This window comes from Halichoerus grypus, chromosome 9 (assembly GCF_964656455.1).
Source record: "Halichoerus grypus chromosome 9, mHalGry1.hap1.1, whole genome shotgun sequence".
In the NCBI taxonomy this organism is placed as follows: Eukaryota; Metazoa; Chordata; class Mammalia; order Carnivora; family Phocidae; genus Halichoerus; species Halichoerus grypus.
The window spans coordinates 29,233,200-29,259,626 of record NC_135720.1 but is presented as its reverse complement, the minus strand read 5'-3'; the positions used below and the strand labels follow the sequence as shown (position 1 = coordinate 29,259,626).

The following is a 26,427-nucleotide window of genomic DNA, read 5'->3' as shown; positions in this document are numbered from 1 at the left end:
GTGTGCCTGTGTTTCTGGTCTTATCAACATCAAATAATACATATCCGCTTCCTATGAGGAAAGGTGTGTGCATTTAACACACTTTATACTCTGAGCTCACCTGCATTTCACCTGTTAATGTCACTAATTTTTGTTAGTGACATTAACATTTTGAGATCTTGAATGGGTACATGCATCACTTTAAATAATCTGCCTCAATCCTTGCTTCTTGATTCATTGCCTTCTGGCATCATGGACCCACTCCCGTGCTGTAAGATGAGGAAAGTAGATCCCCGCAGGGTAGCCTCTGGCTCACCCTTTCCTCTTCCTGACTTGTCAGCTGATTAATATCATCATCTGGGCTTGAACCTCTGTACTGTTCTGTCCTTTTAAGTTAGTTTTCTGTACTTTGTAGCTCAACTTTAAAAACTGAAAGCCAGTGAGAGACATTCATAATATTAAGATTATATAAATACTAATTGCAGAACCAAGTAGCATGGGGATGCCTGGGTGGCTCAGTGGGTTAAGCATCTGCCTTAGGCTCAGGTCATGATCCCAGAGTCCTGGGATCAAGTCCCACATTGGCCTCCTTGCTCAGAGGGGAGCCTGCTTCTCCCTCTGCCTGCCACTCCCCCATCTTGTGTGCTCTCTCTCTCTCTCTGGCAAATCAATCAATAATTTTTTTTTTTTTTAAAGAACCAAGTGGTATGTAAGGCCCATAAAGATAGAAATGTGACTTTATGTCACCAAAAATATCCATCCAAAAAATAATGGAAAAATGCATTCCCTTTATTTACACCCTTTCTCTTTTTCCAAGTCATGTCACACTTCAGTTCATTTCATCTTATCAACACTTCTGAATAGTTTTAGTTCCCTTTATTCAAATGGAGAGGATAAACATAGGTGGACCTTTTGACAGATTGAAGATCTTCCAGACTGTTACACATTTTATTAATCAGTGTTCATCCATCACCACCCCCTGTCTACTGTGTTCTACTTTGGGCCAACTGCTTTCTAGGTCCATTTGCTGCTGATAATTTGAAATTTCTTTTCATTTTGTTCCTCAGCAGTTCTGCTGTTTGTTGGATTCGTTTTTCCTTCTCCTGAGGTATATCCCAAGTCACCCAGGGAAGAGTAAACAGGAGAAACTTCCTGAGTCATTGGCTCATTTTGCCTGGATCCTTGAGTAACAGGCTAGCTGGTTATAACATTTAGGTTCAAAATAATGTTTCCTGAGAACTTTGAAATCTTGCTCTCCTGTCTTCCAAAATCAGTATTATTAATGGAAAATGTATGATGACAACCTTAGGCTCGTATTTGTGGTTTTTGGGGGGTTGGGGGGCGGAGCTTGCAGGTATCCTGGTAATTCTCTCTGCAAGCTTTATGTTAGGAATTTTTAAATTTCAGCAGAATAGTTCCAGGCACATGGTGAGTGTTTTTCATCGGAAAGTTTTTTAGTTCAGAGATACTCATTTTTATCATTTATTTGCTTCTCTACCTCTGTTCTCTCATCTCAGATGAATTACATTATCATCAGCTTTCTGGATCTATCCTCCATCTCGACTTCTTTCTTATATTTTCCCTTTCTGTCATTCTCTGCATCCTGAGCTACTCTCTCAACTTGACCTTCCAGATTAGTACGTTAGCTGTCAGCCAAACCAATGATTCAATTCTTTTGATTTTTCATTTTATTTGGGGAGCCAATGTTTAATTTTCAAGGCCTCTCTCATGTCCCTGGCTCCTTCCTTCTGCATAGCCGCGCGCTGTGGTGACTAACATGCTGGGCGCTCAAATCTCTGGGACGAATTCAATGTTCAACATCTTCTTTTATCTTTTTCTCCCCGGGTGAGTTGCTCTTTCACCAAATTGTTCATGATCCTTGATTGACCAGTAATAATGTTGAATAAAAAGCGTACTGGTTGATTATTATAGGTAGTCGGCAAAGTTATTTTCTGTGGTTTGGAAGAGCAGTTTACCTGTACCACCCCTCCCTGGATGGGGGGCTAACCCTACATTTCCGTGTGGGCAGGTCAGAGACAGGCTTCTTTTGAGGCAGCGTGCACGGCTCAGTGTGCACCCTCCCAAGGAGCAATGGAAGGAGGACTTTCTTTACCTGAGCGGCGAAATGCTTTAGGGGATGTCTCTCCTGGGCGGAGCTGCCTTTCCTTCTACCTCCTCCGAGCTGCAAGTGAGGGTCTTCTAATTCCTTGACACTCCAAGTACCAGCAGGCCCGCCCAGACCTACTGGATCTCAATCTGCATGTGAACCAGAGACCTCGGGGACTGCGCAGCACCGCTAGGCACGCTCCGAAGCTCGGCTCCCCGAAGTCCCCGAAGTCGCCAAAGTCCCCGAAGTCCCCGTCCCCGCCCCCTCAGCGCCGGCTCTCGCTCGGGGGGCCCCCTACGCGCTCTCAGCTTCTCCCGCGCGGGCGCCAGGCTGTCCGTCACTACGAGCCACTTTCCCTTCTTGGTAGGTAGTTCCTACGCGTGAAAGACCATAGCAAACACCCGAGCGCCCATCACCCAGCTCAGAAATAAAACTCAACAGATATGATTGAAGCCGTCGTGCATCCCCTCTGAGTGTTTTCCTGAGCAGCCCTGAGTCCGGCAGGCAGGGGACCCGGGGCCTTGCAGCCACCCAGGCCCTGCTCTGCGGGACCCTGTCGTCGCGCCGGCACAGACCCACAGGGCACCCTAAGCTGACGCGGGGCCTGAGACCGTGTGGGACGGCCTGGGAGGGGAAGGTCTTGGAACTAACCCCCCCACCCCCAAGCCGGGTAGACTAGAACAAAAAAAAAAAGGCCCCGTGGGGTGCTAAGACGTCAAAGCCGCTGGTGTTCACAACTGAGAACTGGGCCGGTGTTGGCGTGAGGAAGAACGGCATCTGGTCAAACAGACGTTAATGAGACTGCCTCATGTGCCCGGGAGAAGCTTCTGAAGATCCAAAGAGGCACAGACGGGGGAAATGGCATCCAGAATGTCTGTCTGTCAGTAGGAAGCAGTCCCCTCCACAGACAGGATCCAGAGCCCAGACAAGAAGGGACAGGAGCAGGGCCAGCTCCATGTCCTAGAGAACAGTCTTGGAGGCAGAACACAAGGCGGGGGGGGGGGGGGGGGGGGGGGGGGGGGGGCTCGAGGGGGGTATTGAGGCACAGGGAGCAAAGACCTTCAGTCACCAGAATGTGGAATCAAGACGTGGCTTAGGTCTCAGAAATAAGGATGAGCTTGGGCTAGACCACGTACAAGAACAAAGATGTGGGTTCTTAGACACTAGGAGCTGCTCAAATTCCTCCTACTGACTCTTGGAATTGATCCTAGATTTAACGAATGAAGACTCCAGGACCTGAGCTGAAGAACAGGGCAGGTGAGAAAAGGAGAGGGGAGGGGAGGGAGAAGCTAAGAACCAGATACGATCCAATACCATTGCTTGACCTCAAAAGGGCTTATGTTTTTCAGCATTTGTGAACAAGCCAACATATCCAAAAACCTACACAAACGGTGAAGACTATTTTGTCCCCCCTCCGACCCAACCCCTGTCCCCATACACCATGCTACAAATACCCCAGAGCACCGGGAAGACTTCATTCCATTCCTGGAAATTGTTTTGCGCACCTTCTGTGTGCCAGGCACTGTGCTGGGAATGGAGACTTTGGGGGGATTAGCACCTGCCTGGGCCTTCAGGCAATTCCTGTCCAGCTGGGCAGTCAGCCATGCAAACAGATGGTTTCAGCTGGTGTAGGAAGGGCTGTGCCTGAGGAGTTCCTGGCTTGCATGGATGAGTGGGGCAGGGGAGAGGGGGAGAGGGAGGGAGACATGGAGAGGAGACCCAACACGATGTGTTCCATGAACCAGAAGTATGTGGCTGCTTCTGGAGCAGAACCCAAGGCAAGTGTGCGGTAGTCAGAGATCGTGGTTTTGGGTACTGAGAGCCAGCCCTGGGTTCAAATCCTTCCTCTGCCCCATACCATTCGTGTGACCTTGAGCATGCTACTTTAATCTCTGTAAACCTCGCTTTTCTCCTCTGATCATTAGGGGGATCCAGAAAAAAGCCATGAGAAATACCTTTATTACTTTGCATAAAGTCCATACCCCTAAGAGGATAGGGATAAAGAGGAATAAAGGATAATTGAAGAAGAAGACATATGTCATACTGGCTACTAAAATTGCTTAACATTTATTCTTTTAGGATTAGTGGGTTGTAAGCCTCATGAGAGACAGACACGAAGAATTGGAATTGATTAGACTCCAAAGTAGAAATGGATCAAACTATTCCCACTTCTTGTTTCAAGTTTCCTCCAAAAGTAGTCATTATTTTAATTTTCTTTGTCCTTGTACAGATGTATTTAGTGGGACCTACCATATAGGCCTGCTTTGACAAATTCCATGTATATTTATCATTTACATTCATATATATATATATATATATATATTTAAAAATGAAAAAAAAATGATTATCTGTAAATTCCCAAGAATTCAATCAAAATGATGAAAAAATCTAGAGTGAAGACAACAACAGAGAAGGAGCCTTACAATTATTTGGCTTCCTTTTTGTGCCTTCCTGCTCAGAAGTCTCTTCTTTGACTTCACAGTGAAAATAGACATCCTCTCTGACAATGAATAAAAGTACGAACTACTGAGGATAAGGTAGAGAAAACCCGCGGAGCCAAGATATGGCTGGATTTTATGCCGGCACATCTGCTCACTGCATTGGACTGATTCTCTGCAGCCAGGAATGGACCATAACAGCTTCTCCACCGGCCAAGGTCAGTGTTTAATGGTGATGGTTTTGATTTCAGTGAAAAATTCATAAGAGTCCTTGGCTCCTTCTCGACCTACCCCAGAACTCTTCATCCCCCCAAAAGGCAGGTTGAGCTCTCTGATGAGCCAGCAGTTGGTCCAGACCAAGCCTGACTGCAACTTCTTAGCCACCCGGTGGATACGGCCCACGTTGCTGGACCACACTGTGGCTGCCAGTCCGTATTTAACGCTGTTGGCTCTTTGAATCACTTCCTCTTCACTATCAAAGGGGACAACACATGTCACTGGCCCAAATATCTCTTCCTTCATGCAGCAAGATTCATCCTTAATGTCTGTTATCACTGTGGGAAGCATAAAGTATCCTGCTTGATTCCTGCGGGGGAGGCTCAATGTGTCCACCCCCTCACCACACAGAATCTGGGCCCCTTCCATCCGGGCTTTTTTGATGTAACTTCTGACCTGGGTGGGTGAAAACCATGATTAGCAACATCTTACCATTTGACTTGACACAAAGCAGCAGAAAATTCAATATTTTTGAATCATCTAGGAAATATGTAGAAAGCCTTTGTGAAGAAATCTAAAGTTGATTATCTTATTGCTCAACTGCTAAGCCTGAGGGCAGAAGTGCTCTGACCATCATTTGGGCATCCAGCCCTCATACGGAAGAGGAGAGTAATTTCTTTACTATCTAAGTTCCAGGCACATAGATAAATGCTTTTCATACATTCTCATTTAATTCTCTCAAAACTGTATTAGCTACATATTATTATCCCCTATTTGCTGATGATAAAATTGAGCCTCAAGGGGCGCCTGGGTGGCTCAGTCGTTAAGCGTCTGCCTTCGGCTCAGGTCATGATTCCAGGTCCTGGGATCGAGCCCCGCATCGGGCTCCCTGCTCAGCGGGAGGCCTGCTTCTCCCTCTCCCACTCCCCCTGCTTGTATTCCCTCTCTCGCTGTGTCTCTCTCTGTCAAATAAATAAATAAAATCTTTAAAAAAAAAAAAATTGAGCCTCAAAAAGGGTAGATGGTTCATACAATGAATAAACAGGAAAGCTAGAATTCACACTCAGGTATATTCAGTGGTTAAATACACAAAAGAATAGTTCCTCACTTTTGGGGGGGCTCTGTCCCTTGCAGAACATGGGAAGTTGAATGGTGCATAAGATTTCATGAAAGGCCAAGATGCCCTTCAATAGCTAGGCTTTCAGAACAAATCATTTCTAACTTCTAGTCTCATTACTGATTATGTTCTGAAAATACATCTAGTTAATATAGAATAGCTAACTATAATGGGAAATAAATTATGTAAAAAGTAAACCCAGTAACTCGGAGACAGTGACAGATGTTTATTAACAATGGTTGTAGAAATGACCTATTATAAAATGATACGTACGTTTATATATGGAAATTTTGTTGCAGTCACAATGATACCTTATCCTACCCCTGAGGGGTATTATAAGTATAGGAGAAGTAGAAAAGTCATCCCAAAAATTAAAAGTATAGAACAACAGTTAAGCAGTACATCAAAGGCAGGGTAAATTTTGAAGTCATACTTTGGATCCCTGCTTATCAAATATTTATCTGAGCATTCTGCCCCAGGATTAGATAAGTACTCCATTGTAGAACTATATTCAATGTAGAGCTATGTGTTTTCCATGTAAAAATAAAAAAGTAATGTCGTTTTATTATTGATTTTGCGCTAATTTATAGAACACTTAATAAGCCATGAAGTCAAAGACTTCTAAAAAATATATTATTTGGAACAGCTTCGTATTCTGCTCTGTTATACATTTTCCCCCAACATGCCCAATGATCTCAAAGCTCTCCCAGAAAAGCCCGAGTCTAGTTTGTGGGTAGAGACTAAATTAGGTCTGGACTTCTCTTTCCCCTATGCTCTTACTCCTCTTGAAACAACCCACTCAGATTAATTAAAAGATGCCAAAGGCAGCATAGCACGTGAACAGGGCAAGTCGAGGCAAAGATCTCCAGGGGCGCCTGCTGAACACAGGACCAGAACTTTTTTCCATGATTCAAACACGGAGTGGCTTTAGATGATCTCATCTATATGGAATCTCATGATTATCTCTTAGAGACTCTTGGATAATAAAATATGAAGGAAGTGTCAGTTTTCAAATTGTGAACTTTTCAAAATTTTTAACGTATAAGATGACTCACACTAAACTAAATTTATTTTCTGGATGATAGAATGATATCTATACTAGCAGCTCAGGAACTGAGATTTTCAGGAAAATATGGAAAAAAGAAAATGTTATGACTGGTAATATGCCCTAAAATGTAATAAATTATTACTACAGAACTTTCTCTGAGAGCCGAGAGCAGTTAGTACTTCATAGCTTTGCCCATAAAATCTGAGCACAGAGGACAGATGGGCGGGCGGGGGAGCCCGAGTGTTCAAATCCCAGAGCCTCCACTTGCTCACTGAGGGATTTTCGATGCTCAGTTTCCCCTCTGAAAAATGGGATTAACATTCCCACCTATTCATAAGCTTAGATAAAATGTATGTAAAATATTTAGCGTAATGCCTGGCTTGCAGTAAGTCTTTTGAATGCCAGTCACCAACTGGTGCTGTTGATGAAGAAGGTGATGGTGTAACACACCATCTGACGCTTACGAGCTGGGAGACTTCAGAGATGAGCCCACCCGACAAAAGAAGATGGCAACCTGCCAAAGCGGACCTTTGCTAATGGCCTGCAGCCTGCCCCATTGGGGATGCACCTGTGAACGTGCCCTGCGCTCTGCCAGCCTCACTGTAAACACTCAGAATTCCATCTCCGATTTCCTGCATCTTGGGACAGGCTGGCATCTAGCCCGAGCTCTGGACAGCCACGTGGAAAAGCATCCGAGGAGGTAAGAAGAAGAACTAAAGCAAAGACAAAAAGCAACCTGTGAAACAGGCAGAGAGCCTTTTCTCACTCCTTGAGGACAGAGTCACCTGTATCACTGGGAGGCGGGCGAGTCTCTCTCCCCCACGTAGGAGCAAGCTGCGTCTCTGCGAGGTTCTGCGCCCTTCGCCATGACGGAACAGCTTCTACATATTCTAACTGGACTCTTCTGGCACTGCCTCGCCATCTATCGTGACAACCACACAGTAGTAAGATGGACACAAAGACCCCAGACTCTGCAGGGCTAGTTTGCTTCAAAGAAGACACAGACAAACTGCAGAGGAGAAGTGGAATACAAAGATGGCCGCCAGGCCTCCTTGGACGCAGCTTTCTGAGAGGCGAGGAAAGATGACTACCAGTGGAACGTGTCCACTCCCTCCTTGATCTCCGAAGCATCACAGCAAACTGAAAAGAGTCCCACTGGAAAGGCCACACTTATAGGGCCCTAGCTGCTTCCATTAGCTCTCTCTCTCTCAAGGGCCGAGATACCCAGGGCCTCCCCACAAGAATGGATCTGCAAGCCACCCATCGTGGGTCCACTTGGTGGGAGACTCAGAGGGGGAAGCCGTGACTCCCTGCATCTGGGCACTCATGCTCAGGGTGGAACAGTGAGGATGGCAGATGTTGAGGAACCCTCGGAGCCTCAGCAGGACAGCCCTGGGGCTTCACATGGGGGAGGCAATGTAAGCCCACCTGAGGGGCGCTCTACTCTAGCGGGGAGAGATCCAGTCTGTAGGACCACAAAACAAGAGAGCTGCATTGATCGCAGCAAGTTTATACGTGGTGGAGTAATGGGAATACATCTTTAGTGTTCTTCCCTAGAAAAAGAAAAAGAAAATACATTGGCCAATGATAAACTATTTTGAAAATTTTAACTGTGTGTACAAAATCTTTCTCCTTAAAAGCAGTGGAGCCATGGAGCTTTGTGAGATGAGTACAGAGTAATTAATTGTACTTTATTTTAATAAGCAAGTGGCTGAAAAATTATTTTCTATAAGGATCAAGAAGAAAGTCAAGAGAAGTTGATTGAAAAGTCTGCAGTTTGGCTCATAGTCATGTGCTACCGTTGGTTTCTTAGTGCGGACAATTGTATCCTGGACACAGAAGATGTTAGTAAAAGGGAAAGCTGCGTGAGTGGATATAGAAACTCTCTGCCTTATCTTTGAGATTTTTCTATAAATCTTAAGTTATTCCAAAATAGAAAGTTTATTTCTTTTCTTAGTTATCTGACCGAGATGGAAAACATATGATGGTAAAAATACATGGGAGTTTTAAAAAAACTTCTGTTTGAAAGATAAATCTGGGCTTATGTTTGAATGTGGTCAGAAAAAAAACCTGCTAACTGTAAGCATCACCATTTTCAGAGTTATTCATGGCACGTAAGTATACTACATTGAAATGACAGTAAGCAAACAAAATCCAACCAACATGTGAAATAAACGCTTGTCTTTCCAGCATAATTTGGTTTCATAAAAGATGGCATTTCTGGGCTAAGATATGTGAGGGAGAGGATGACACCAGGCCTAAAACCTTGTCAATGTTTCAAGTCTTAAAAAAAATCCAATATAATTTGTGGTTTAGATCTATTAGGATTCTTGGCTTTTTTTTTTTTTTAATATTTTATTTATTTGAGAGAGAGAGAGCATGAGGGGGGGAGGGTCAAAAGGAGAAGCAGACTCCCCGCTGAGCAGGGAGCCCAGACACGGGACTCGATCCCAGGACCCCAGGATCATGACCTGAGCTGAAGTCAGTGACTTAACCAACTGAGCCACCAGGCACCCAGGATTCTTGGCTTTTGTCCACAGCCTGCAGGAGTGTTTCACACCCTCTCCTCCCTACTGAACCCTCCGCACCTTCTCCCCTCCTCACCCTGCTTCCTAGTTCACTGAGAAAACAGAAGAAATAGACCCCCAAAAAAGTGTTAAAGTTAAAATGTAGTAAATCTCCCAAATCTGTGCAGTGTCAAAGATTTCTACAGACTTAAGTAAAGGCTCTGTCCCTCACTGGCCAACTGATGGGGGCATATTTTCCATGGTGGGTCTCAGTTACCATGGCTAAAAACAAGGTCCTCCAGCTCCAACATTCTATGACTTATCTTAGGAGTCACATCAGGTAATCCATTAAGATGACCTTAAAGGCCTAATTCCATAAACCAGCCAGAGGCCATCAATGGCTTCTCCCACGTAGACCACCACTAACCCTACCCACTAAGGACCATGTAATTGGATCGTGCCTGTTGGCACGTCCAGAATTCCATCTGCTCTAAGCCACAGGCAGAAAACCCTTTCCACTGGGAACTTTTATCAATGGAAATCCCTGCTGCCCTTGGTCCACATCATTCTTATCAGCTGACCCTTATGTTTTGAAATTTGTCTTCCTCGCTCTTGATGGGATCTCCATGCTGACTTCTCACATTCATTCATTCCATGTAGATGCTGCTTTAACCTGGGTTACATTTGTGTATTCATATCTAACATTTGTAGACTCTGTATCCAGAGGCCATTTCCTACAGGTCGGAATTTTTTTAAGAATAGGGTAGTAATTAACAACATTTCAAAGCATGACTGTGTGCTATGCTCTACACTGAGCTTCTCCCCAAACTTCCTTCGCGGAGATTTACTTACTTTCTCCAAATGAGCTTTACTTATTAGAGCTCCCATGCTGGCCGACGGATCCGAGGGAATGCCAACTTTCCACATTCTGGTAGCTTCTACGAACTTCTCCAGAAATTCACTATAGATGCTCTTCTGGACAAAGATTCTGCTGGTACAGAGGCAGATTTCACCCTGCCAAGAATGACGCGTGAGGACAACGACAAGACACACTCCTTCATGGGCAGGTCACCCTGCATTTCTGAGCACCTACCTGCCCGTAGCATGGGTCTCAGCCATGGGAGACACTGATCAACAAAACAAAGTCCCACCACGGGGAACACACAGTCTTGTGGGGAAGTCAGACAACAGCACAAGTAAATGTGCTCAATCAATAATATAATTTCAGGTCATGAGCAAAGTGATACAAGAAAATTAAGCAGAGGATGGGAATAGAAATCAATGGAAAAGTGCCACTTTTAGTCCCTTTTAGTAGAGGGAGTTCCAGAAGGCCCTTGTGAAGAGGGGGTATTTGAATTGACACTCGATTGATGGGGAGGGGCTAGCTGAGCTCCAGGCGACACGGAGGGAGGCAATGCTCAGCAGGCGGGTAGAGCGGCTTCTTGGAGCATGCTTGCTGTGGTGCGGTGTGTGAGGCGAGGCAAGAAGGCGAGCAGGGCTGAGGCCAGGAGTGGAGGCAGGAATGCGGGTAGGGAGGGTAGGAAAGGAGGGCAGGAGGTGAGGAGCAAAGCCACACCACGCCGAGTCCCACAGGCTCACAAGGAGTTTGCATCTTGCTCCCAGTATCATGAAAAGTCCACGGAAGGCTTTAAGCTGCAGCATGATATGATCAGATTTCCATTGTTAAATGATCGTTCCGGCAGCTGTGTGGAGAATAGAATGGAAGGGAACGAGAGTGGGATCTACAAGAGTAGAGTTCAGAGAGTATTCCAGAAGTCCAGGTAAGTGGAGGTAGCTTGGACCAGGGCGGGACCAGCGGAGATGAGCAAAGTGATAGGTGTCCACCGACGTCACCAGATTCGTAAAGGGACTCGGGAGCCCAAGGTGCAAGAAGACTGGTATCAATGCTCTCGGAAGTGAGGGGTTCCAGGATATATTAGAATAATTGAGCCAACAAGATGGGTTGATGGATTAGTGAGACAGAAGGTTGGGGTAAGAACAAGGTTGAGTCCCAGGTTTTTGATGGAGCCGCAGAGCAGATGGTAGTGCTCTGCCCCCGAAAAGCAAGCCCAAGGGAGAGGAGTGGTATTGCAGGGAAAGGAGAGAGAGGGAAATCAACAGTTCTGCTTTGCACAGGTTAAGGTTCCGATGCCTAATAGACATCCGAATAGAGATACTGTAGGTTCTGGGCAGAGGTGCTAACAGGAGCCTGAGTGAAAAATGATCCTTACTATCGTTTAATATAACATGCGATCATTTACAAACCACAGTCTAGACATCTCAAAGCATTATGTATGTATGGTAAGTATATATCTACGTAAATAACAGTTTTCACCACATTTATATTTGATCTTCACAACCATCCTAAGGATGGAATATTTCTAATTATTTTGACAGTTGGGCAAAAGTGTATTGTCCAAATTAAATCATCATTGTTTTGAAACAAAAAATTCTCTTTGCAACCCAAGATCACTGTAAGAACCATCTGCATATCTGGCTTGGGAAATCTCTAGACATAAGTGCCCTCTGCCGTGTGGGAAGGGAGGGTGTGGTAAAGAGAGTTGAGGGGTTACCCAGTCAGGGTTTTCCGGATTACTTGGTGCCAGGAAAGCATAGGTAATGCTAGGGTCTCTAGTGGCATGACTTTCAAGGAAATGAGAAAAGGGAAATTATTTATTGCGTGCCAGGCACCGTGCAGGGTGCTCTTCTCATAATAATTCTGTGGTCCAGTAGTTTTCCCAGCTTACAATGAGGAAATGGAGCTTTGAACAAACACAAGCCCAAGGCCACCGGGCACAGGAAGTTTCAGCTTCAGTCTGAGTGATGTGCAAGTCCACATTCATCTCTTCTGTGTCCCACAGCGTGTCGGAGTGTGAGTGTGCCCCCAGCCAAAGGAGACTACGCGTGACAGAGATGTTTCAAAGTGGCCCATTATGTTCAACTGAGGAAGAAGTGTTCACCACATGGGACTCATCTCTCGGTTAAGGAAAAAGAAACGAGCCCCTCTAGTTTGCCTAAAGTCTGTTTGTTGTCTTGAATTAGTAGTTGGGTTCCTGTCCTCTTCCCCACTGACATTTAAAATACCCCCAAGAGGAAGGTTCTTTCAGCAATTTCAAGTTCTGGCACAGTCCTGGTAGCCAAGAAGCTATAGCCCATCTCCACGCTCAGAGTGCGTTTTCTCTCATGCAGAGTTCACCCGGTGTCCTCTCAGCTGATTCTCAGTCCACAGCTTGTCCCCACTCCCCATGCTGTCACTATAAGCCGCCCAAATGCTTGACTTAACTGTTCATTTTGATACTTGATACTTGTTTATTTTGATGATTAAAATAGCTGTATCATAAAATTACAAATCTATTTTCTAAAATCTAAAATTTAAGTCTATTGATCCAGAAAAACTCTCTTTATAGATACAGACATACCTGTATATAGAGATGTAGAGAGAGGTACAGAGCAAAGCCGCTTTCTCTAAGAATTACTGCGAGAGAAATAATTACAATTATAATGATCACGAAAATAACCACTGTCAGGAATGGTTTTCATTCTACAGCTCACAAAATCGCTAATGGAAAGCATCATTATTACTTTCATGATTTCACAGGTAAAGAAATGAAGGTTCAAAAGGTTATGGCAACTTGGGCAAGTTAAAGATATATCTCATTTCACTCATCTTTCTTTCTATGGTGGTTCTAACTCTTTAGTTAATTCTTTTTTCGCTGCTAAAATTTTTAAAAAGCAGACCCTTTGGAGAAAATCATTCAGTATTTGTGCACACCTGCTCTACCCTAAGCCTGATCCTGGGCATTGAAGATCAAATGCGGCCCCAAGGCAGACACAGGTACCCTTTTTGTGAGGCTTACAGTTTGGTCTGTCTGGGTCAGTGTTCCTAACCCTTTGGGGTACCGTGGCCTCAAAGAATCCGCTGAGAACTGAGGCCTCCAGAAAAACACCTGTCACATAATTTCAGGAGATGCAAAGTTGCCCGTGACTCCGTGACATCCATGACTCCAACATCAGAAACGTTCTCTAGACTGGTTTAGGCATTTATTTCTAAATGTGTGCTGCATTTGGGATGCTTTTGGGGGAGCACAAGGTTTACTGGAGATAGGACATTTAGACAGCAAGAAGAGAATGGGGGTGACTCTATGAATAAAGGGATGAAAAAGCTTGGAGAAGCAAACAATCAATCATTTTGCCCATGGCTGGTACCTGATAAAGCTCAAGAACTGGAGCTTGCCCAACAGAAGCTATGATTCTACAAGAACCACAGGTGGACACTGAGACAAAACAGAGTCAGTGGAATAACACAATGTCACAATCTCCTTTCCCTGAAATAGCACCAGATTAACCCACTCACTCCTGGCTTGGCACTGTGATGAAACAGATCCAGCCTAACTGGGTCACAGAGTTTAAAAACAAACAAACAAACTCAAAACAAAACAAACCAATACAGAGGACACACCTGGTTGGCGAAGCTGGACTTGACAGTCGTTGGAATGCACTCTTCCAGGTTGGCGTCCTCAAAGATGATAGCGGGATTCTTGCCCCCCAGCTCCAGGGAGAGCTTCTTGCAGTGGGGAGCACTCAGCTGTGTGATCCGCTCGGCTGTGGGCTGGCTCCCCGTGAAGGAAATGAGGGGTACCTCCGGATGGGACACCAGGGCCTCGCCGACCCTGGGCCCTGTCCCAAACACAATATTTACCACACCTGGTGGGACACCTGGACAGGAAACAGAACGGTCTCCAGGTCTGTATCCGGATGGGATACAGACACAGTAACAGAAATTACAACAGTAATTCTTCTCAGTATGTTGAGAACTTTGGGTGACATTGAGGTTTTCCTTGAAAGTGCAGTAGCTTGAATGGGGGGGAGTAGACTTTTATGGCTGCCTCTAGTTTAATAACGAAGCAAAGACTATGGCGCCACGTCCACCTCCAGGGCACCCTACGTGGGATTTCTCCAGGTGCTTTGCCTTAGAAAAATGAAGAGTGGAACATTCTAATTAATTCATTCCATAATATTAACTAGGCATCAGAGGCTGAGAGCATAGAGATATCCTCAGGCAGGTCAAGCCCTGTAAGGTAGGAGAGCCCTGCTCCAAGTTGGCATTCAGGAGTCACAATTCAGTGTGAAAATGTGAAGTGGAGGGAAGAAGAGATTGACTGTCTGGGCCCAGGGAAGGGAGGGAGGGCTCCTCCGGGAAGGTGAGCATTGAGTTAAAGGTCCCTGTGTCCCATGATATGGACATACACTCTAGGACTGACTTAAAGTGCCAAGTACACCCTAAAACAGGTGCCCCCATCTTTCTAGCATGAGACCCTACTGCCTTACGTTTGCGTGTATTTTTTTATGTGTTTATGGCTTTACTTGTTTATTACCTAGCCAACACTGGCAGGTGTGCGATCCAAGGGCAAAAATGGTGTCTGTGTTCTGCTCCTCACAGTCCCCACTGTGCCTTGGCCCTAGTTTGCCAGATAGATCAATACCAGTAAATGCTCACATTCACTGTAGGCCAATCATTCCTGGAAGCGATTTAGATCTCCCAGCAACTGGATGAGGTAGGGAGGATTAATATCCTCACCTTATCCAAACTGAGGCAAAGTGAAGTCAAGTAGCAGCCACTAGGAGGCAAAACCCAGTGTAGATGGTTAACAAATAATTAAGTGAATGAATGAATAAAGGCTTCGTGTACATTATCCAAATCAGAAATGGTCCTTGACTCTGGAAAGCTTTACATGTCCAGAAAGAAAATCTGCGTGCCATTGTGTTGTGTCCAGGAAGCTCTTAGGGTTTGTCTGGAGGTTAGCTGAGTTTATTCCCCATATTTCTTCAGCCTCGAAGTACAGCAAATGCAGAAAACCTCCAACGTGTAAGGTTTTTGAACTACCTTCCCTGCTCCCGCTATCTTTCCCTGTCCAGGTTGGACATTCTGTCCTGAATAGAAACACACTCTGTTGGATTAAAACCATCTCTTCCAGAATATGCTTTTAAAGTATAAATAACAAGTTCTCATTGATGATCCACTATCATCCAGAACACCTTCCCATTGAGCCAGAACCTTAGCCTGATCACTTGAGGGGACAAACGAGGCCCTCTTCAGCTGAGCCTTGGAGACAGGTGTGGAGATCAGTGACTCATGGTGGTATCTGGCAGAGCTTCACCTCCAATGGCCCCGCCTTTACACACATGTGCAGACTTCTTAAAATCTAGCTTGGGTCAGTCCTGTATCACAGGTCACTGCCATGGAGGGGAGGTCCAAGGCCAGGCACCATGTGACAGCAGCTGAGCCCTGCATTGGGGCAAAGAGGAGGCTCAGGAGAGGGGTCCTCACAGTGGTCGATGGGGGAGAAACAAGGACAAGTTTCCCACCATTTGCAGGGTGGGGTCCTGCATCTCCATCAGACAGTGGGCATGTGAATATTTGCCCGATATTTTCTGATTGGGGTTTGGGGGCAAGAGAAGGTGGACTATTGGGCTTTATAAATCCTGAAGGCAAAAATGGATCAAATCGCTTCTAATGTATATAACAGCATTTTAACAAAGAGTGAAGAAAACTTAGAAACACCACAAAAGTATCACCCCGGGAAAATGAGTTCATTTCAGCAGGCCAATTGCCTTCTACACAATGACATTAATGCTTTACATTTCCTTGAACTTCGGTGTTAATATGTTAAGAGCTACCTACTGGCCATTATTTCTCAGTACCACTTTGCCATTTGATGGAGACAGTAATGAAATTTTTCTAGAGACATCTGCCCTCTGCCCTTAAGATATGCCAGTTATCAGAGAAAGAAGGCACTACCTTGGCAAATAACAATTTGGTAAAACTCAGAGTAAATGGCTAACAGACATCACAGGGCATAAAGTCCCTCCACCAGCGACAAAGATGTGCAGAGTGGCAGCAAGCTTCCATTGGGCAAAACAAAACTAGGAAGGGCCAGAAATCTGCTTTCAGTGGACACTTCAGGAATGAGGCATACATATGGTACCCCCAAGAAGAAATGAATACTCTAGAATTATAAAAGAGGTACTCACTGTATACTTTTTTAAATGATTTTACTACACAGGAAGGTCATCTGTCAAGTCTGTTTGAATGCTCAGGACTCAAGGATTGGCTCTTTAAATATCAAGAATGCACCAGCAGGTCATGTTAGCTTTCTTTTTCTTACACTATTAAACGTTTCGCGTACAGATTCTCAATCCAAATGGAGAAACTGAGGGCTTAAGACAGGTGCAATTTGAGCCTTACACTCTCCGTGGTGGCCAGAGGAAGAAAGTTTAGCAAAGCCAGCAGCAGCAGGGAAGGAGGGAAGAACTGTCTTGGTATAACAAGCTTATTCATTCACAAGAAATAAGATCAATGCTGTGTAAATACATGGAAATGTAAAACTCTTGTGTACACCAGGTGCTGGGTGTATGGAAGGGGAGAGTGCTTAGGGAAGAGGAATCATCATAGATCAAGATGTGGTTGACTTCAAGAGAGAGTGGTTCTGGGAACACAGCTCTGTGGCACCACCCCACCTGCATGGCTGCCCTCCCCAACATAGATCACAGCAGAGCATTGGCCCCACTTCTGTCCACTCCAGGGAATCTATAGTCAACAGACAGGGAAGAAAGGTCTTGCACCTCTGTAGACACTAGCCACTTAATTTTGCAAAGAATGGCATTAGAATGTGATCCCTCATGTAAAGAAGGAATGACACCTGTGGGACATGGGAGAGGTAGGCACATTTCTATCATAACCCTCCAGAAGCCTAGGGCATCCATAAATGTCACCCAAAGGCTGAAGCTGGGAGGCCTCATTCCTCTGTACAATACAAGGGAAATGGGAAGCTAGACTAGGGTCATAAGGCCACACAGTTCAACCTGCCATCTAAATCCTAGAGTAAAGAACTGGCCCAACTTTCTTGGAAGCCAAAATGTATGTTTTTGCTTAGAGAGATAAGGTATCCAGAAGAGGGAGATATGGGTTCTTTCCAACCACCTACCTTATGGATTGGGTGAGCCCAGTACTACCTTTTCTGTGGGCTTTAAGGAAGTACAAACAGCAGAGACTGACAGACAGAAAGACAGCCACCCATCATCCCAACCCAGGGTGTGTATGGAGACCTGAGCTCAGGGACCTAATAGCAAGGGGCTTTCTTGTGGGTTGCAAGTTAGGGTCCCCTGACACCCTCCAACCCTGGTGCGGTGTCTGTGCCCATGCTGAGTTATACCCTAGAACATACCCAGGAACATACCTTGAATGTGGCCATGACACTGTTGACATAAAGAGGACATGGAGCCATATTGTATCAGCTTCCACACATTGGCTCCAAATGCAGGGAAAACTGAGGGAGGTGTATTCAAATCTCTTGAAAATGGCTATTTCTAGCAGGTATCGTATAACCATACAAACCAGAGAAGTCCCTAACAGTAGTCTTATTTGCATCAAGATTAACATGTGGTTCAAATATAAGATTTAAATTGACCACTGAAGACAATCCCAGGAGCAGACTGGTATCTGAGTTGACTGAGTTCTTTAAGCCTGCTGTCACTTCACAGTTGTGCAATCACATCACTGCCTGCCAACCCCCCTGCTGGGGGAACTATTCCTGCAGTGGCACAGACAGGGGTGAAGAGAGGAAGCAGTGTGATCCAACCCTGTGCATGAAGGGGATTTCTCAGAAAAGGATCAGAGAGAGGAAAACCAAAGATGTCGATGGAATCAATTTTGCTCTGAGCAGATTTCTATCCAAAACAACTTCTCAAATGTCAGGATGCTGAGGTGGCTGAAGCCCATAAAATGTGCAGCCCCAAAGCCAATCCTGTGCCTCTCCAGACCCAACGCTCATTACCTGCTCTCTCCAGGAGTTTGCACATCATCCACGCAGTCACGGAAGTCAGCTCGCTGGGCTTGGCTATCACAGTATTGCCAGCAGCAATGGCTGGTGCCACCTTCCAAGTCAGCAAGTAGAGTGGCAAATTCCAGGGGCTGATCAGACCGGCTACAAGAGGAGAACAGAAACACTGCCACCAATGGCAGGCCCCTCAAACTAGACTGGCCAAACTGGGTTTATTAACGTGGAACTCCTTCACCCTGCATAAAGCTTTGGCTTACTTGTAGCCAACTTCGGGGAAATAACTCTAAAATGTATTACAAGCAACTGTGCCTTTGAAAACTATAAATCAATACAATTTACTCTTTTCTTGACGATGTACCAATTGTATTTATGAACAAGGGCAATGTAAGCTCCAGGGCCAAGAGGCTGTCACCTGTTACTAAACAGTTTCTGAATGTGATGAGTTTTGAGATTTATAGACCGACCTTCACATTTTTTTTTTAAACTTCTCTCTCCTTCTTCATCATCAAATTGTCTAGCTACTATTTCTTTTAAGTTTTTCCATCACTGTTTCTAACCTGTTGTGGATTAAGACATAAAATCTCAAGCTTTTTAGAATTATTGGTAAAATAAGAGCAAATGGGTTCTGAGTCTGTCCTGTGGAAGCCTTCCGATTAGTAAAGCCAATGAATTTTGATGCATAGACTATGAGATCCATTTTGGTTAGCCAGAGGACTTTTTAATAAAAAATTCTCTCTAGATTCTCACCTCTTTCATGACCAGATAGGATTGCTAAATAAGTAACAGAACCAGCATCTAGAACGTGTCCCCATGCAATATTCTGAAACCAACCAGGTTTCCAACCATAAAGCATGCCAAAAAAAAAAAAAAAATCTACCTTATGAATTTGTAAATGGATTCATCTTATTTTATACTCCTCCCTTAAAATCTATGCTGTGAAAGTAAACATATATTCTATATGATTATATTTCTCGTTAGAAAATCTTTTCTTTAGAGGATAACAGAATATTTTTTCAGCATTATTCATTCAAGAGGGAGGTTTGAGCTTTTACAATTCCTTCAAAATATGATTTCCAAAGGGTTCAAATAACCAAAGTGGTAATATGTCCCATTTTCGTTCCTTTTAATTTATTTATCCTGTCATAAAAATGTAACTAATAAATACGGGTATTTGGTGGTTGGAGGAACAGTGACCTCTAGTGGATATTTTGAGTCATTGCTCATGTTTACATGTCCTCCAAAAGAAAGCAGGAAGCAGCTAATTTCAGAGTGCCCTACACTTACTAATTTATTTAATTCTCACTAAAATATATAAATATAAAATTAAACTATGCTCCCAGTTTTTCAGATAAGAATCCTGAAGTATACAAATATTATGAAACTGGCCCTGCACATATCCAAAATCTCTGGAAATAAACTTTTTTTTTTTTTAATTGTGGGGGGCGGGGGAATCTTCGCATGTGAATCTCCTCCCAGCATTATTCTTTTCCTGGTAATTTCCTGAGAACAATGTTCTAGGAATATGCAGGTAATGTGACAAAAGGAAAATAAACCAGAAATCGATTTTTGAGGCCCATTAATTTTCGGTCAAAGCAGAAGTCCGCTCTTTCCTTTCTCTTGGTCTGTTCCTTTGGATGAGCTCTACAGAATTGAGGGAGCATCCCTACGCACCCCCGCAGACCAGGCTTTCCCTGAGCAGCACCTACCGATCCCCACAGGGGCCCGCACCGTGTAGTGCAGACAGCCCACGTGGTCCATCTGCGTGCACTCGGATGTGTGGTGCAGGATGGAGGAGGCGAAGAACCGGAAGTTCTGCACAGACCGGGGAATGTCCATGGTTCTTGCCAGTGTTATGGTTTTCCCTGTAAGAAGTCAACAACAGAAAGCACGGTCGGCATACTTCACCAGGGACAGTGGAGACACGATCTCGCGTGTATCCCAGTTCACGCTCACGGAGCCTTGGTTCTTTCCAGCCTGAGACTTCATTCCCTGACGACACAGACAGCTGATTGTGGTTTCACAGAACCATGAAATAATTAGGTGTGACGTTATCAGATAAAATCGAGTGAAATAATCTATGCTTTATGGGCTGAACAGTTCAGGGCTATCATGAATCCACCAGATGCTACCACTCTGCTCACATCAGCTCTTTCAATTCAAAATCACCAAGCTTTGTACATGCTACAAAGGGGTTGGAGTAATGGGTGTTAAGACAGCGGGATCTGCATGACACAATAAAACCACTTTGACAAACAGATGATGATTACTAAATGTCTCCCCAACACATGGTGGAGTCCTTAAGATGGGCACGTGGCAGAACGGCTGAGGGGACCCCGAGGACGCTGTGTGGCACTCGCTTACTCACCACGTGCCCCATGCACGCCCTAGCTCCTGGATTGAACAAAAGGAGAAACATAGCTTTTCTGGATTGTTCCTTAGTTGTCTTTGGTGATTCAGGGGGACTCCCAGTGTCAGCAGCACCAACAGGAAACATCTTCTTCTTAAGGGTTTGGACTCAGGCTGCTTCCTAACTTTAAGCTGATTTATAGCATGTATATGACTTTAAAAGATCTCGGGTTTTCCTAACAGATATTACTGCAAGGATTTATGGACATTTACTACATTACCCATGCCTCTGGGAAGGAGATAAAAATTGGGAAGCTGTGTGAGGACTGCAGTACTGACATATCCAATTCTTTCTAAATAACGTGACTGTAATGGCTCTTCAATTGCTTTTGCTTTGAAACGATCTGCCTAGAATTGGTGGAGAATTGCACGATCGGCCCTCCTCTTCCTCTCTCCCCACATCCACGCCCTTTGCCAAAAACCTTGGCAATGCCTTCCACCAAGTGGACAAAGTGTATTTATGTCCTTGACCCTGGAACTTGGACTCAACTGTGACCTGCTTGGACCATCAGAGTGCGGGAGTCGGCCAGATGCAAGCCTCCTGGGTGGTTTTTCTTTCCAACTCCACCTCTGCCATGAGAATCTCAGGCGCGGGCCAGCCTGATGGGGCCGGGGGGGGGGGGGGGGGGGCGCTAATATGGAGGAAGTACCCGAGTCCCAGCCATTGTGGTTAAGAGGCAAGAGGTCTGCAAGAGGTCACCTGACCAGCTGGAAGGAGGGTACGTCTCCCTGGCGCTGCACTTTGCATTGAGCCCCGCACTCACCTTGGTCCCTGGATTCCGCCTGCGCCAATTCCTCCAGGGACTGCTCCAGCAGATCGGCCAGCCGGTGCAGCACCTGCGAGCGCTCCTGCGGGCTCCGGGCCGCCCAGCCGGGGAACGCTGCCCTGGCCGCCTCCACCGCGGCGTCAATCTTTGAGGACCAAGAGGAGGAGGGTCACCTTAAGACTATTGCTCCTGGGGCGCCTGGGTGGCTTAGTCATTGAGTGTCTGCCTTCGGCTCAGGTCATGATCCCAGGGTCCTGGGATCGAGCCCCGCATCGGGCTCCCTGCTCGGCGGGAAGCCTGCTCCTCCCTCTCCCACTCCCCCTGCTTGTGTTCCCTCTCTCGCTGTGTCTCTCTCTGTCAAATAAATAAATAAAATCTTAAAAAAAAAAAAAAAAAAAAGACTATTGCTCCTGAGGTTGGATGAATCCAGAATCCACAGGTCCACCCACACTTAATTTTTTTCTGACTGGTTTCAAATATTCAATACTTCCTCCTGCCAAGTTACCTGCAAAATCAGTGAATCAGGGGCCCCACAAAAACAAAGAAGAATGCTCCATTTCGACCAGGGTATTCAGATGTGGCCATCAGAAAGAAGCTATTTGAATTTTAATAGACGCACATTTTCAATCATGTCAAAATACAAAAATTTTTTTGAATAGCCTAAGAGAGCTCACTTCATGTAGATGTGTAGAATCTCTCAGCTTTTAATCCAGATCCAACATATCTGATAAAGTCTAAATTTTTTTTTTTAAGATTTTATTTATTTGACAGAGAGACACAGTGAGAGCAGGAACACAAGCAGGGGGAGTGGGAGAGGGAGAAGCAGGCTTCCCACAGAGCAGGGAGCCCAACTCAGGGCTGGATCCCAGGACCCTGGGATCATGACCCGAGCTGAAGGCAGACGCTTAATGACTGAGCCACCCAGGTGCCCCAAGTCTAAAATTTTGTTTGAAATCGTATCCTCAGATTGTCATTTCCACTCAGAATGACTAATCATAATAGTCATTGACTAATTTTTGTATATAAAGGAATATGCTAAACACACAAATTATGTCATTGAACCTGTTTTAAAATTCTGTACCATGACTTTGCTATGCCCATTTTGCGGATGAGGAAACTGAGGCACGGAGAACTCAAGTAACCTGGCAGAGGTCACACAGCTAGTAAGTGGCAGCATCAGGATTCAAGCCCGGCTCTCTGTGGCTCCAAGACCACAGCTGGCCTGCTACGGCAGAGCCACGGTCCCCGTGCCCCGCCTGGCTCTGCCCAGTGACAGAGGCCTCTGTGGGGATGGAGGCCATCTGTGTCGGAACAGATAGCTTGCAGACCTGGTTTTGGAGCAAATCCAAAAGGAAACAATATATGGAAAGGTTCGGGCAAGGCCAATTCCTGCAAGACAAAATGGGTCTTCGGATCTTCAGCAAAGTCGAAGCAATGTCTTTCCCAGAGATAACAAATCCCTAGCCTGTGTCTCAGCCCTCTCCCCTCACACGCATGACAAGACTTTATAATCACTCACAGCTTTCAGCCCCCTCCCCTCACCCCGGGCCCAGGCCCAGCCTCAGAATCCTTTTCCACAGGCTTTAGGCAACCACGAGCATCTTTCTCGCCATCGTGGGACCTGATAATTCAGCCGCCTCTCCCCCAAAATCTGATCCACACTCCTCCTCTGTTTTCTTTATAAACAGAGTCACTTCCAGCTGAGCTGAATAAAGGATGAAACGATTCTCATCTTAATTATAAATTTCTGGAAAGGTGGTGTTTTCGGTTGGAAAGCCGAATCTCCACTGTGGACCCACAGACAGGATGAAGGAAGAGCGTGGGCTGTGGTGTTCTCCACCAGAAGTTGCAGCCTCCCCGAGGCCTGGCGGCCAGCCAACAAGAGAAGGGCTCCTTCCTCCCGTGCTCAGAATAAAATCTCATCTTCCTGAGGTTGTCGATGTAAAATCTAAGCTTTTTGCTATGCAGAAAACTCAAGTCCAGTCATCCTAAGTTGGCTTATGTCTGTGTAATATAGAATACGTATTAATGTATATGAGCAAAAGCTAATACCTAGAAAGCTTTTACTATATGCCAAACACTAAAGGCTTCACATCTATCAGTCTGTTTCATCCTCAGAACCACACTAGAAGACAGGTATTACTGTTATTCCCATTTGATAGGTAAGGAGACTGAGGCACAAGGAAGTTCAGCTCTAAGTCAAGACAGTAGATACTAAGGGATGCAGCTGGTCTTTGAAGACAGGCGATCTGACTCTGGTCTGTGCTTATGGACTGCAAAGCTACCATGTAAATGCCACCACAAATGTGTGTGTGTGTGTGTGTGTGTGTGGCCAATGATCTAGGCATCAGAGATGAGAATGTTAGCTCACTGTCGTCTGTGGAATAAGGATGATGAGAGAGTCTTATTTGTAGGTTGTTATGACTCACATTGGGGGTAATTTGTGTTAGACGGCTTAGTGAACGCAGAGCACAGAGCAAAACCTGTTAGCAGCACCAGCAACACTTTCTGTAAGAGACTTTCTGCAAAATTGGGCATGCAGCTTGTATGTTGACGATATTTTTCAAGCCAGCAAAAACTGGGACTTGTGGGATCAGAGAGCATATTTGCAATTTAAATTGCTGGGAAATACAAAATATTTATTTCTCTACTAGCAGATGCAGCCATACCAAATTCTATCTTCTGAAAAGGCATGAGCCATTAGCCACAGAACTAAATTTGTCATATTTGTCATTTTTTACTGCACTTTGGGAAAACACTTCGAGACCAGGAGGATTGGATAACACAAAGCTGGATTTCCCACATCTGTCCCAGGTCATTTGAAACAAACAAAATTGTGGGTTACAGTTTAACCAACAGATTAGCCAATGTTTGCAAATTTTTGTGCACAAGTCTAAAGGTTTTTTTAATGCAAGACAGGTTTAAAATATAGTTAACAAAAGAGAATAGCTTAGTATATATGAAGGCTTATTTACATATACTTATTTGTATATGAAGGCTACAGTTATCTTTTAAATAATCTAGTTCTTTGTGCCTTAAAAAATAAAATCCATTAGGCTTTAGATGAGCATACATACATCAGCCACATTCATCACCCCAGACACATTTACATTGTCAATGCAATAAACTGATAACTAATTAAATATATCTCCAACATCTTATAGAACTTCTCAAATAAAATTCTAATGTTTGTGCCATTAAGCACTTTGAGTAAGAAAAAGGATGGTCTTAAATCTCATTGCAAAAATATATGGGAATTTGATTTTGCATTTCATCATTCAAGTGATCAGTTTTACTTCACTAGATATTTTAAAGACATAAGGCATTTTTAGAGGATAATATAAAATAAATCCCTGGGTTTTTCACTTTTGCTCGTTTTAGTGGAGTAACAAGTTGGTTTTTTTTTTAGAAATCCATGAATATACTGGCAAAGTTAGGCAGCACTTGGTAAAGAAAAGGAAACAGAAACACTGATCATTCTTAACAAATAATACTTTTTACTAGACACCTAATAAGGAATGGCTGAGAAATGCAGCTGTGTGTTAAGTTGCCTGATTAATTGCTTGCTTCTGCACAAAGTCATGGGCTTTGTTCCAGGCATAGGTATCCCCTTTTGAAAGTTCACAGGAGGTCACTTCGCTTTTATATTAGCACCTGTTTTCGCTAACCGCAAGAAATACGAAGAGGATTTTCACTTCTGTGAAAAAAAGCCATTTCCAGACTTAGTATTTCTTTCCCAAATGCAAAGTGGCATAATGTGAACTTTCTGAAAATGGGGGATACCCTTCACTTTATGCCATTTCAAAAGATGTCCTAACAACACTCTCCTTTTGGATAGCGGGGGAATCCTGCATCCTAAAAGTCCCATTACAAAGCAAACCTTCCCAGAACTCAAATCTTCCTCCTGCCAGCATTTAACAATTCTACACCTTTTCCCCAACTCCCTTTGCTCCTAGAAAAGTAAGTGACATGAAATCCATCAACACAGGAAGTACATTTCCATCTTCCCTAGGTGAATATACTCACCTCTTCTTTTTTTTTTTTTTTTAAGATTTATTTATTTATTTGAGAGAAAGAAAGGGAGGGGGAGGCGCCGAGGGGAAGGGAGAAAGAGCCTTTAAGCAGACTCCGCACCGAGCACAAGCCCAGTGCGGGGCTCGATTCCATGCCCCTGAGATCAGCAGGACCTGAGCGAAACCAAGGGATGCTCAACGCGCTGCCCCAGCCAGGCGCACCACTCACCTCTTCTTTTCCACTGTCTGGCACTCTGCAGTATACAGCCCCCGTAGACGGATCATGAGAATCGATATAGGAGTCACAAGGTACAAACTTTCCATTAATGAAGTTTTCCAGTGTCAGAAGTGCCTTTGTTCCAGCCATGGTGGAGACAGCTTCTGCCTTTCTCCTTTCGGTTCCCCCACACAGTTCCCTACCCTGAGTGAGCCCTGTCCTCACCTCCAGCCCCAAAGTCCTCATTTGCCAATCAGTGGAAGTGGGAGGTGGCCTGACACTCAGGACTATGTTCCAGTCTCCAAACTCTGAGCAAAGAGTATTCGGGAGTATTTCACAGACTTCCAGTACATTATGAGAAAGGGATAATAAGATGGTAAGCTAACATCAGCTTGCGTCCATGGCCCTTTGAAATGTCAGAAGGCACCTGTGTGTCTCCTTTTATTGGGTTCACACTATAAACTGTTTACTGCTCAAACATGGAGGGCCAGACCCTGAAGCAAGTCCTTGACATGAATTTGCTCATTTATTCCACACAACAATCCTATATAAAGTGAATGTCATTAAATCCCCTGTACAGTACAAGGAACTGAGCCTCAAGAAGTTAATTTGTCCAAAATCGCAGTTAGTAAGGAATGAACTTTAATCCGTTTATCTCCAAATCATGTGATTTCCCTCAACACATCACAGCCCTCACCCCACAGAGGTGATTGAAGACAGACTCCCTCTTTCCATCTCTCGTCTGTTTCTCTTGACCGTGGCTGCCTTCTCC

General features: G+C 44.8%; 1 protein-coding gene across 1 annotated transcript; it reads right to left on the bottom strand.

The window, feature by feature from the left end:
- Nucleotides 1–4,130: 4,130 nt before the first annotated feature.
- Nucleotides 4,131–25,869, bottom strand: ALDH8A1 (aldehyde dehydrogenase 8 family member A1). The gene is made up of 7 exons (XM_036097446.2): nt 25,668–25,869; nt 21,423–21,570; nt 19,959–20,114; nt 18,247–18,396; nt 13,872–14,128; nt 10,265–10,426; nt 4,131–5,196 (listed from the first exon to the last, which is right to left on the bottom strand). Exons 1-7 carry the CDS (start codon nt 25,803–25,805, stop codon nt 4,744–4,746), a joined length of 1,464 nt encoding a protein of 487 aa, XP_035953339.2. The 5' UTR covers nt 25,806–25,869; the 3' UTR covers nt 4,131–4,743.
- Nucleotides 25,870–26,427: the final 558 nt, after the last annotated feature.

Coding starts and splice junctions, on each gene's coding strand:
- ALDH8A1 (XM_036097446.2), bottom strand. CDS start 25,805: ATGGCTGGAACAAAGGCACTTCTGACACTGGAAAACTTCATTAATGGA. Junction 21,571..25,667: donor CAGACAGTGGAAAAGAAGAG/GTGAGTGGTGCG, acceptor TGGTCCTCAAAG/ATTGACGCCGCGGTGGAGGC. Junction 18,397..19,958: donor GCGGGCCCCTGTGGGGATCG/GTAGGTGCTGCT, acceptor CTCCTCTTGTAG/CCGGTCTGATCAGCCCCTGG.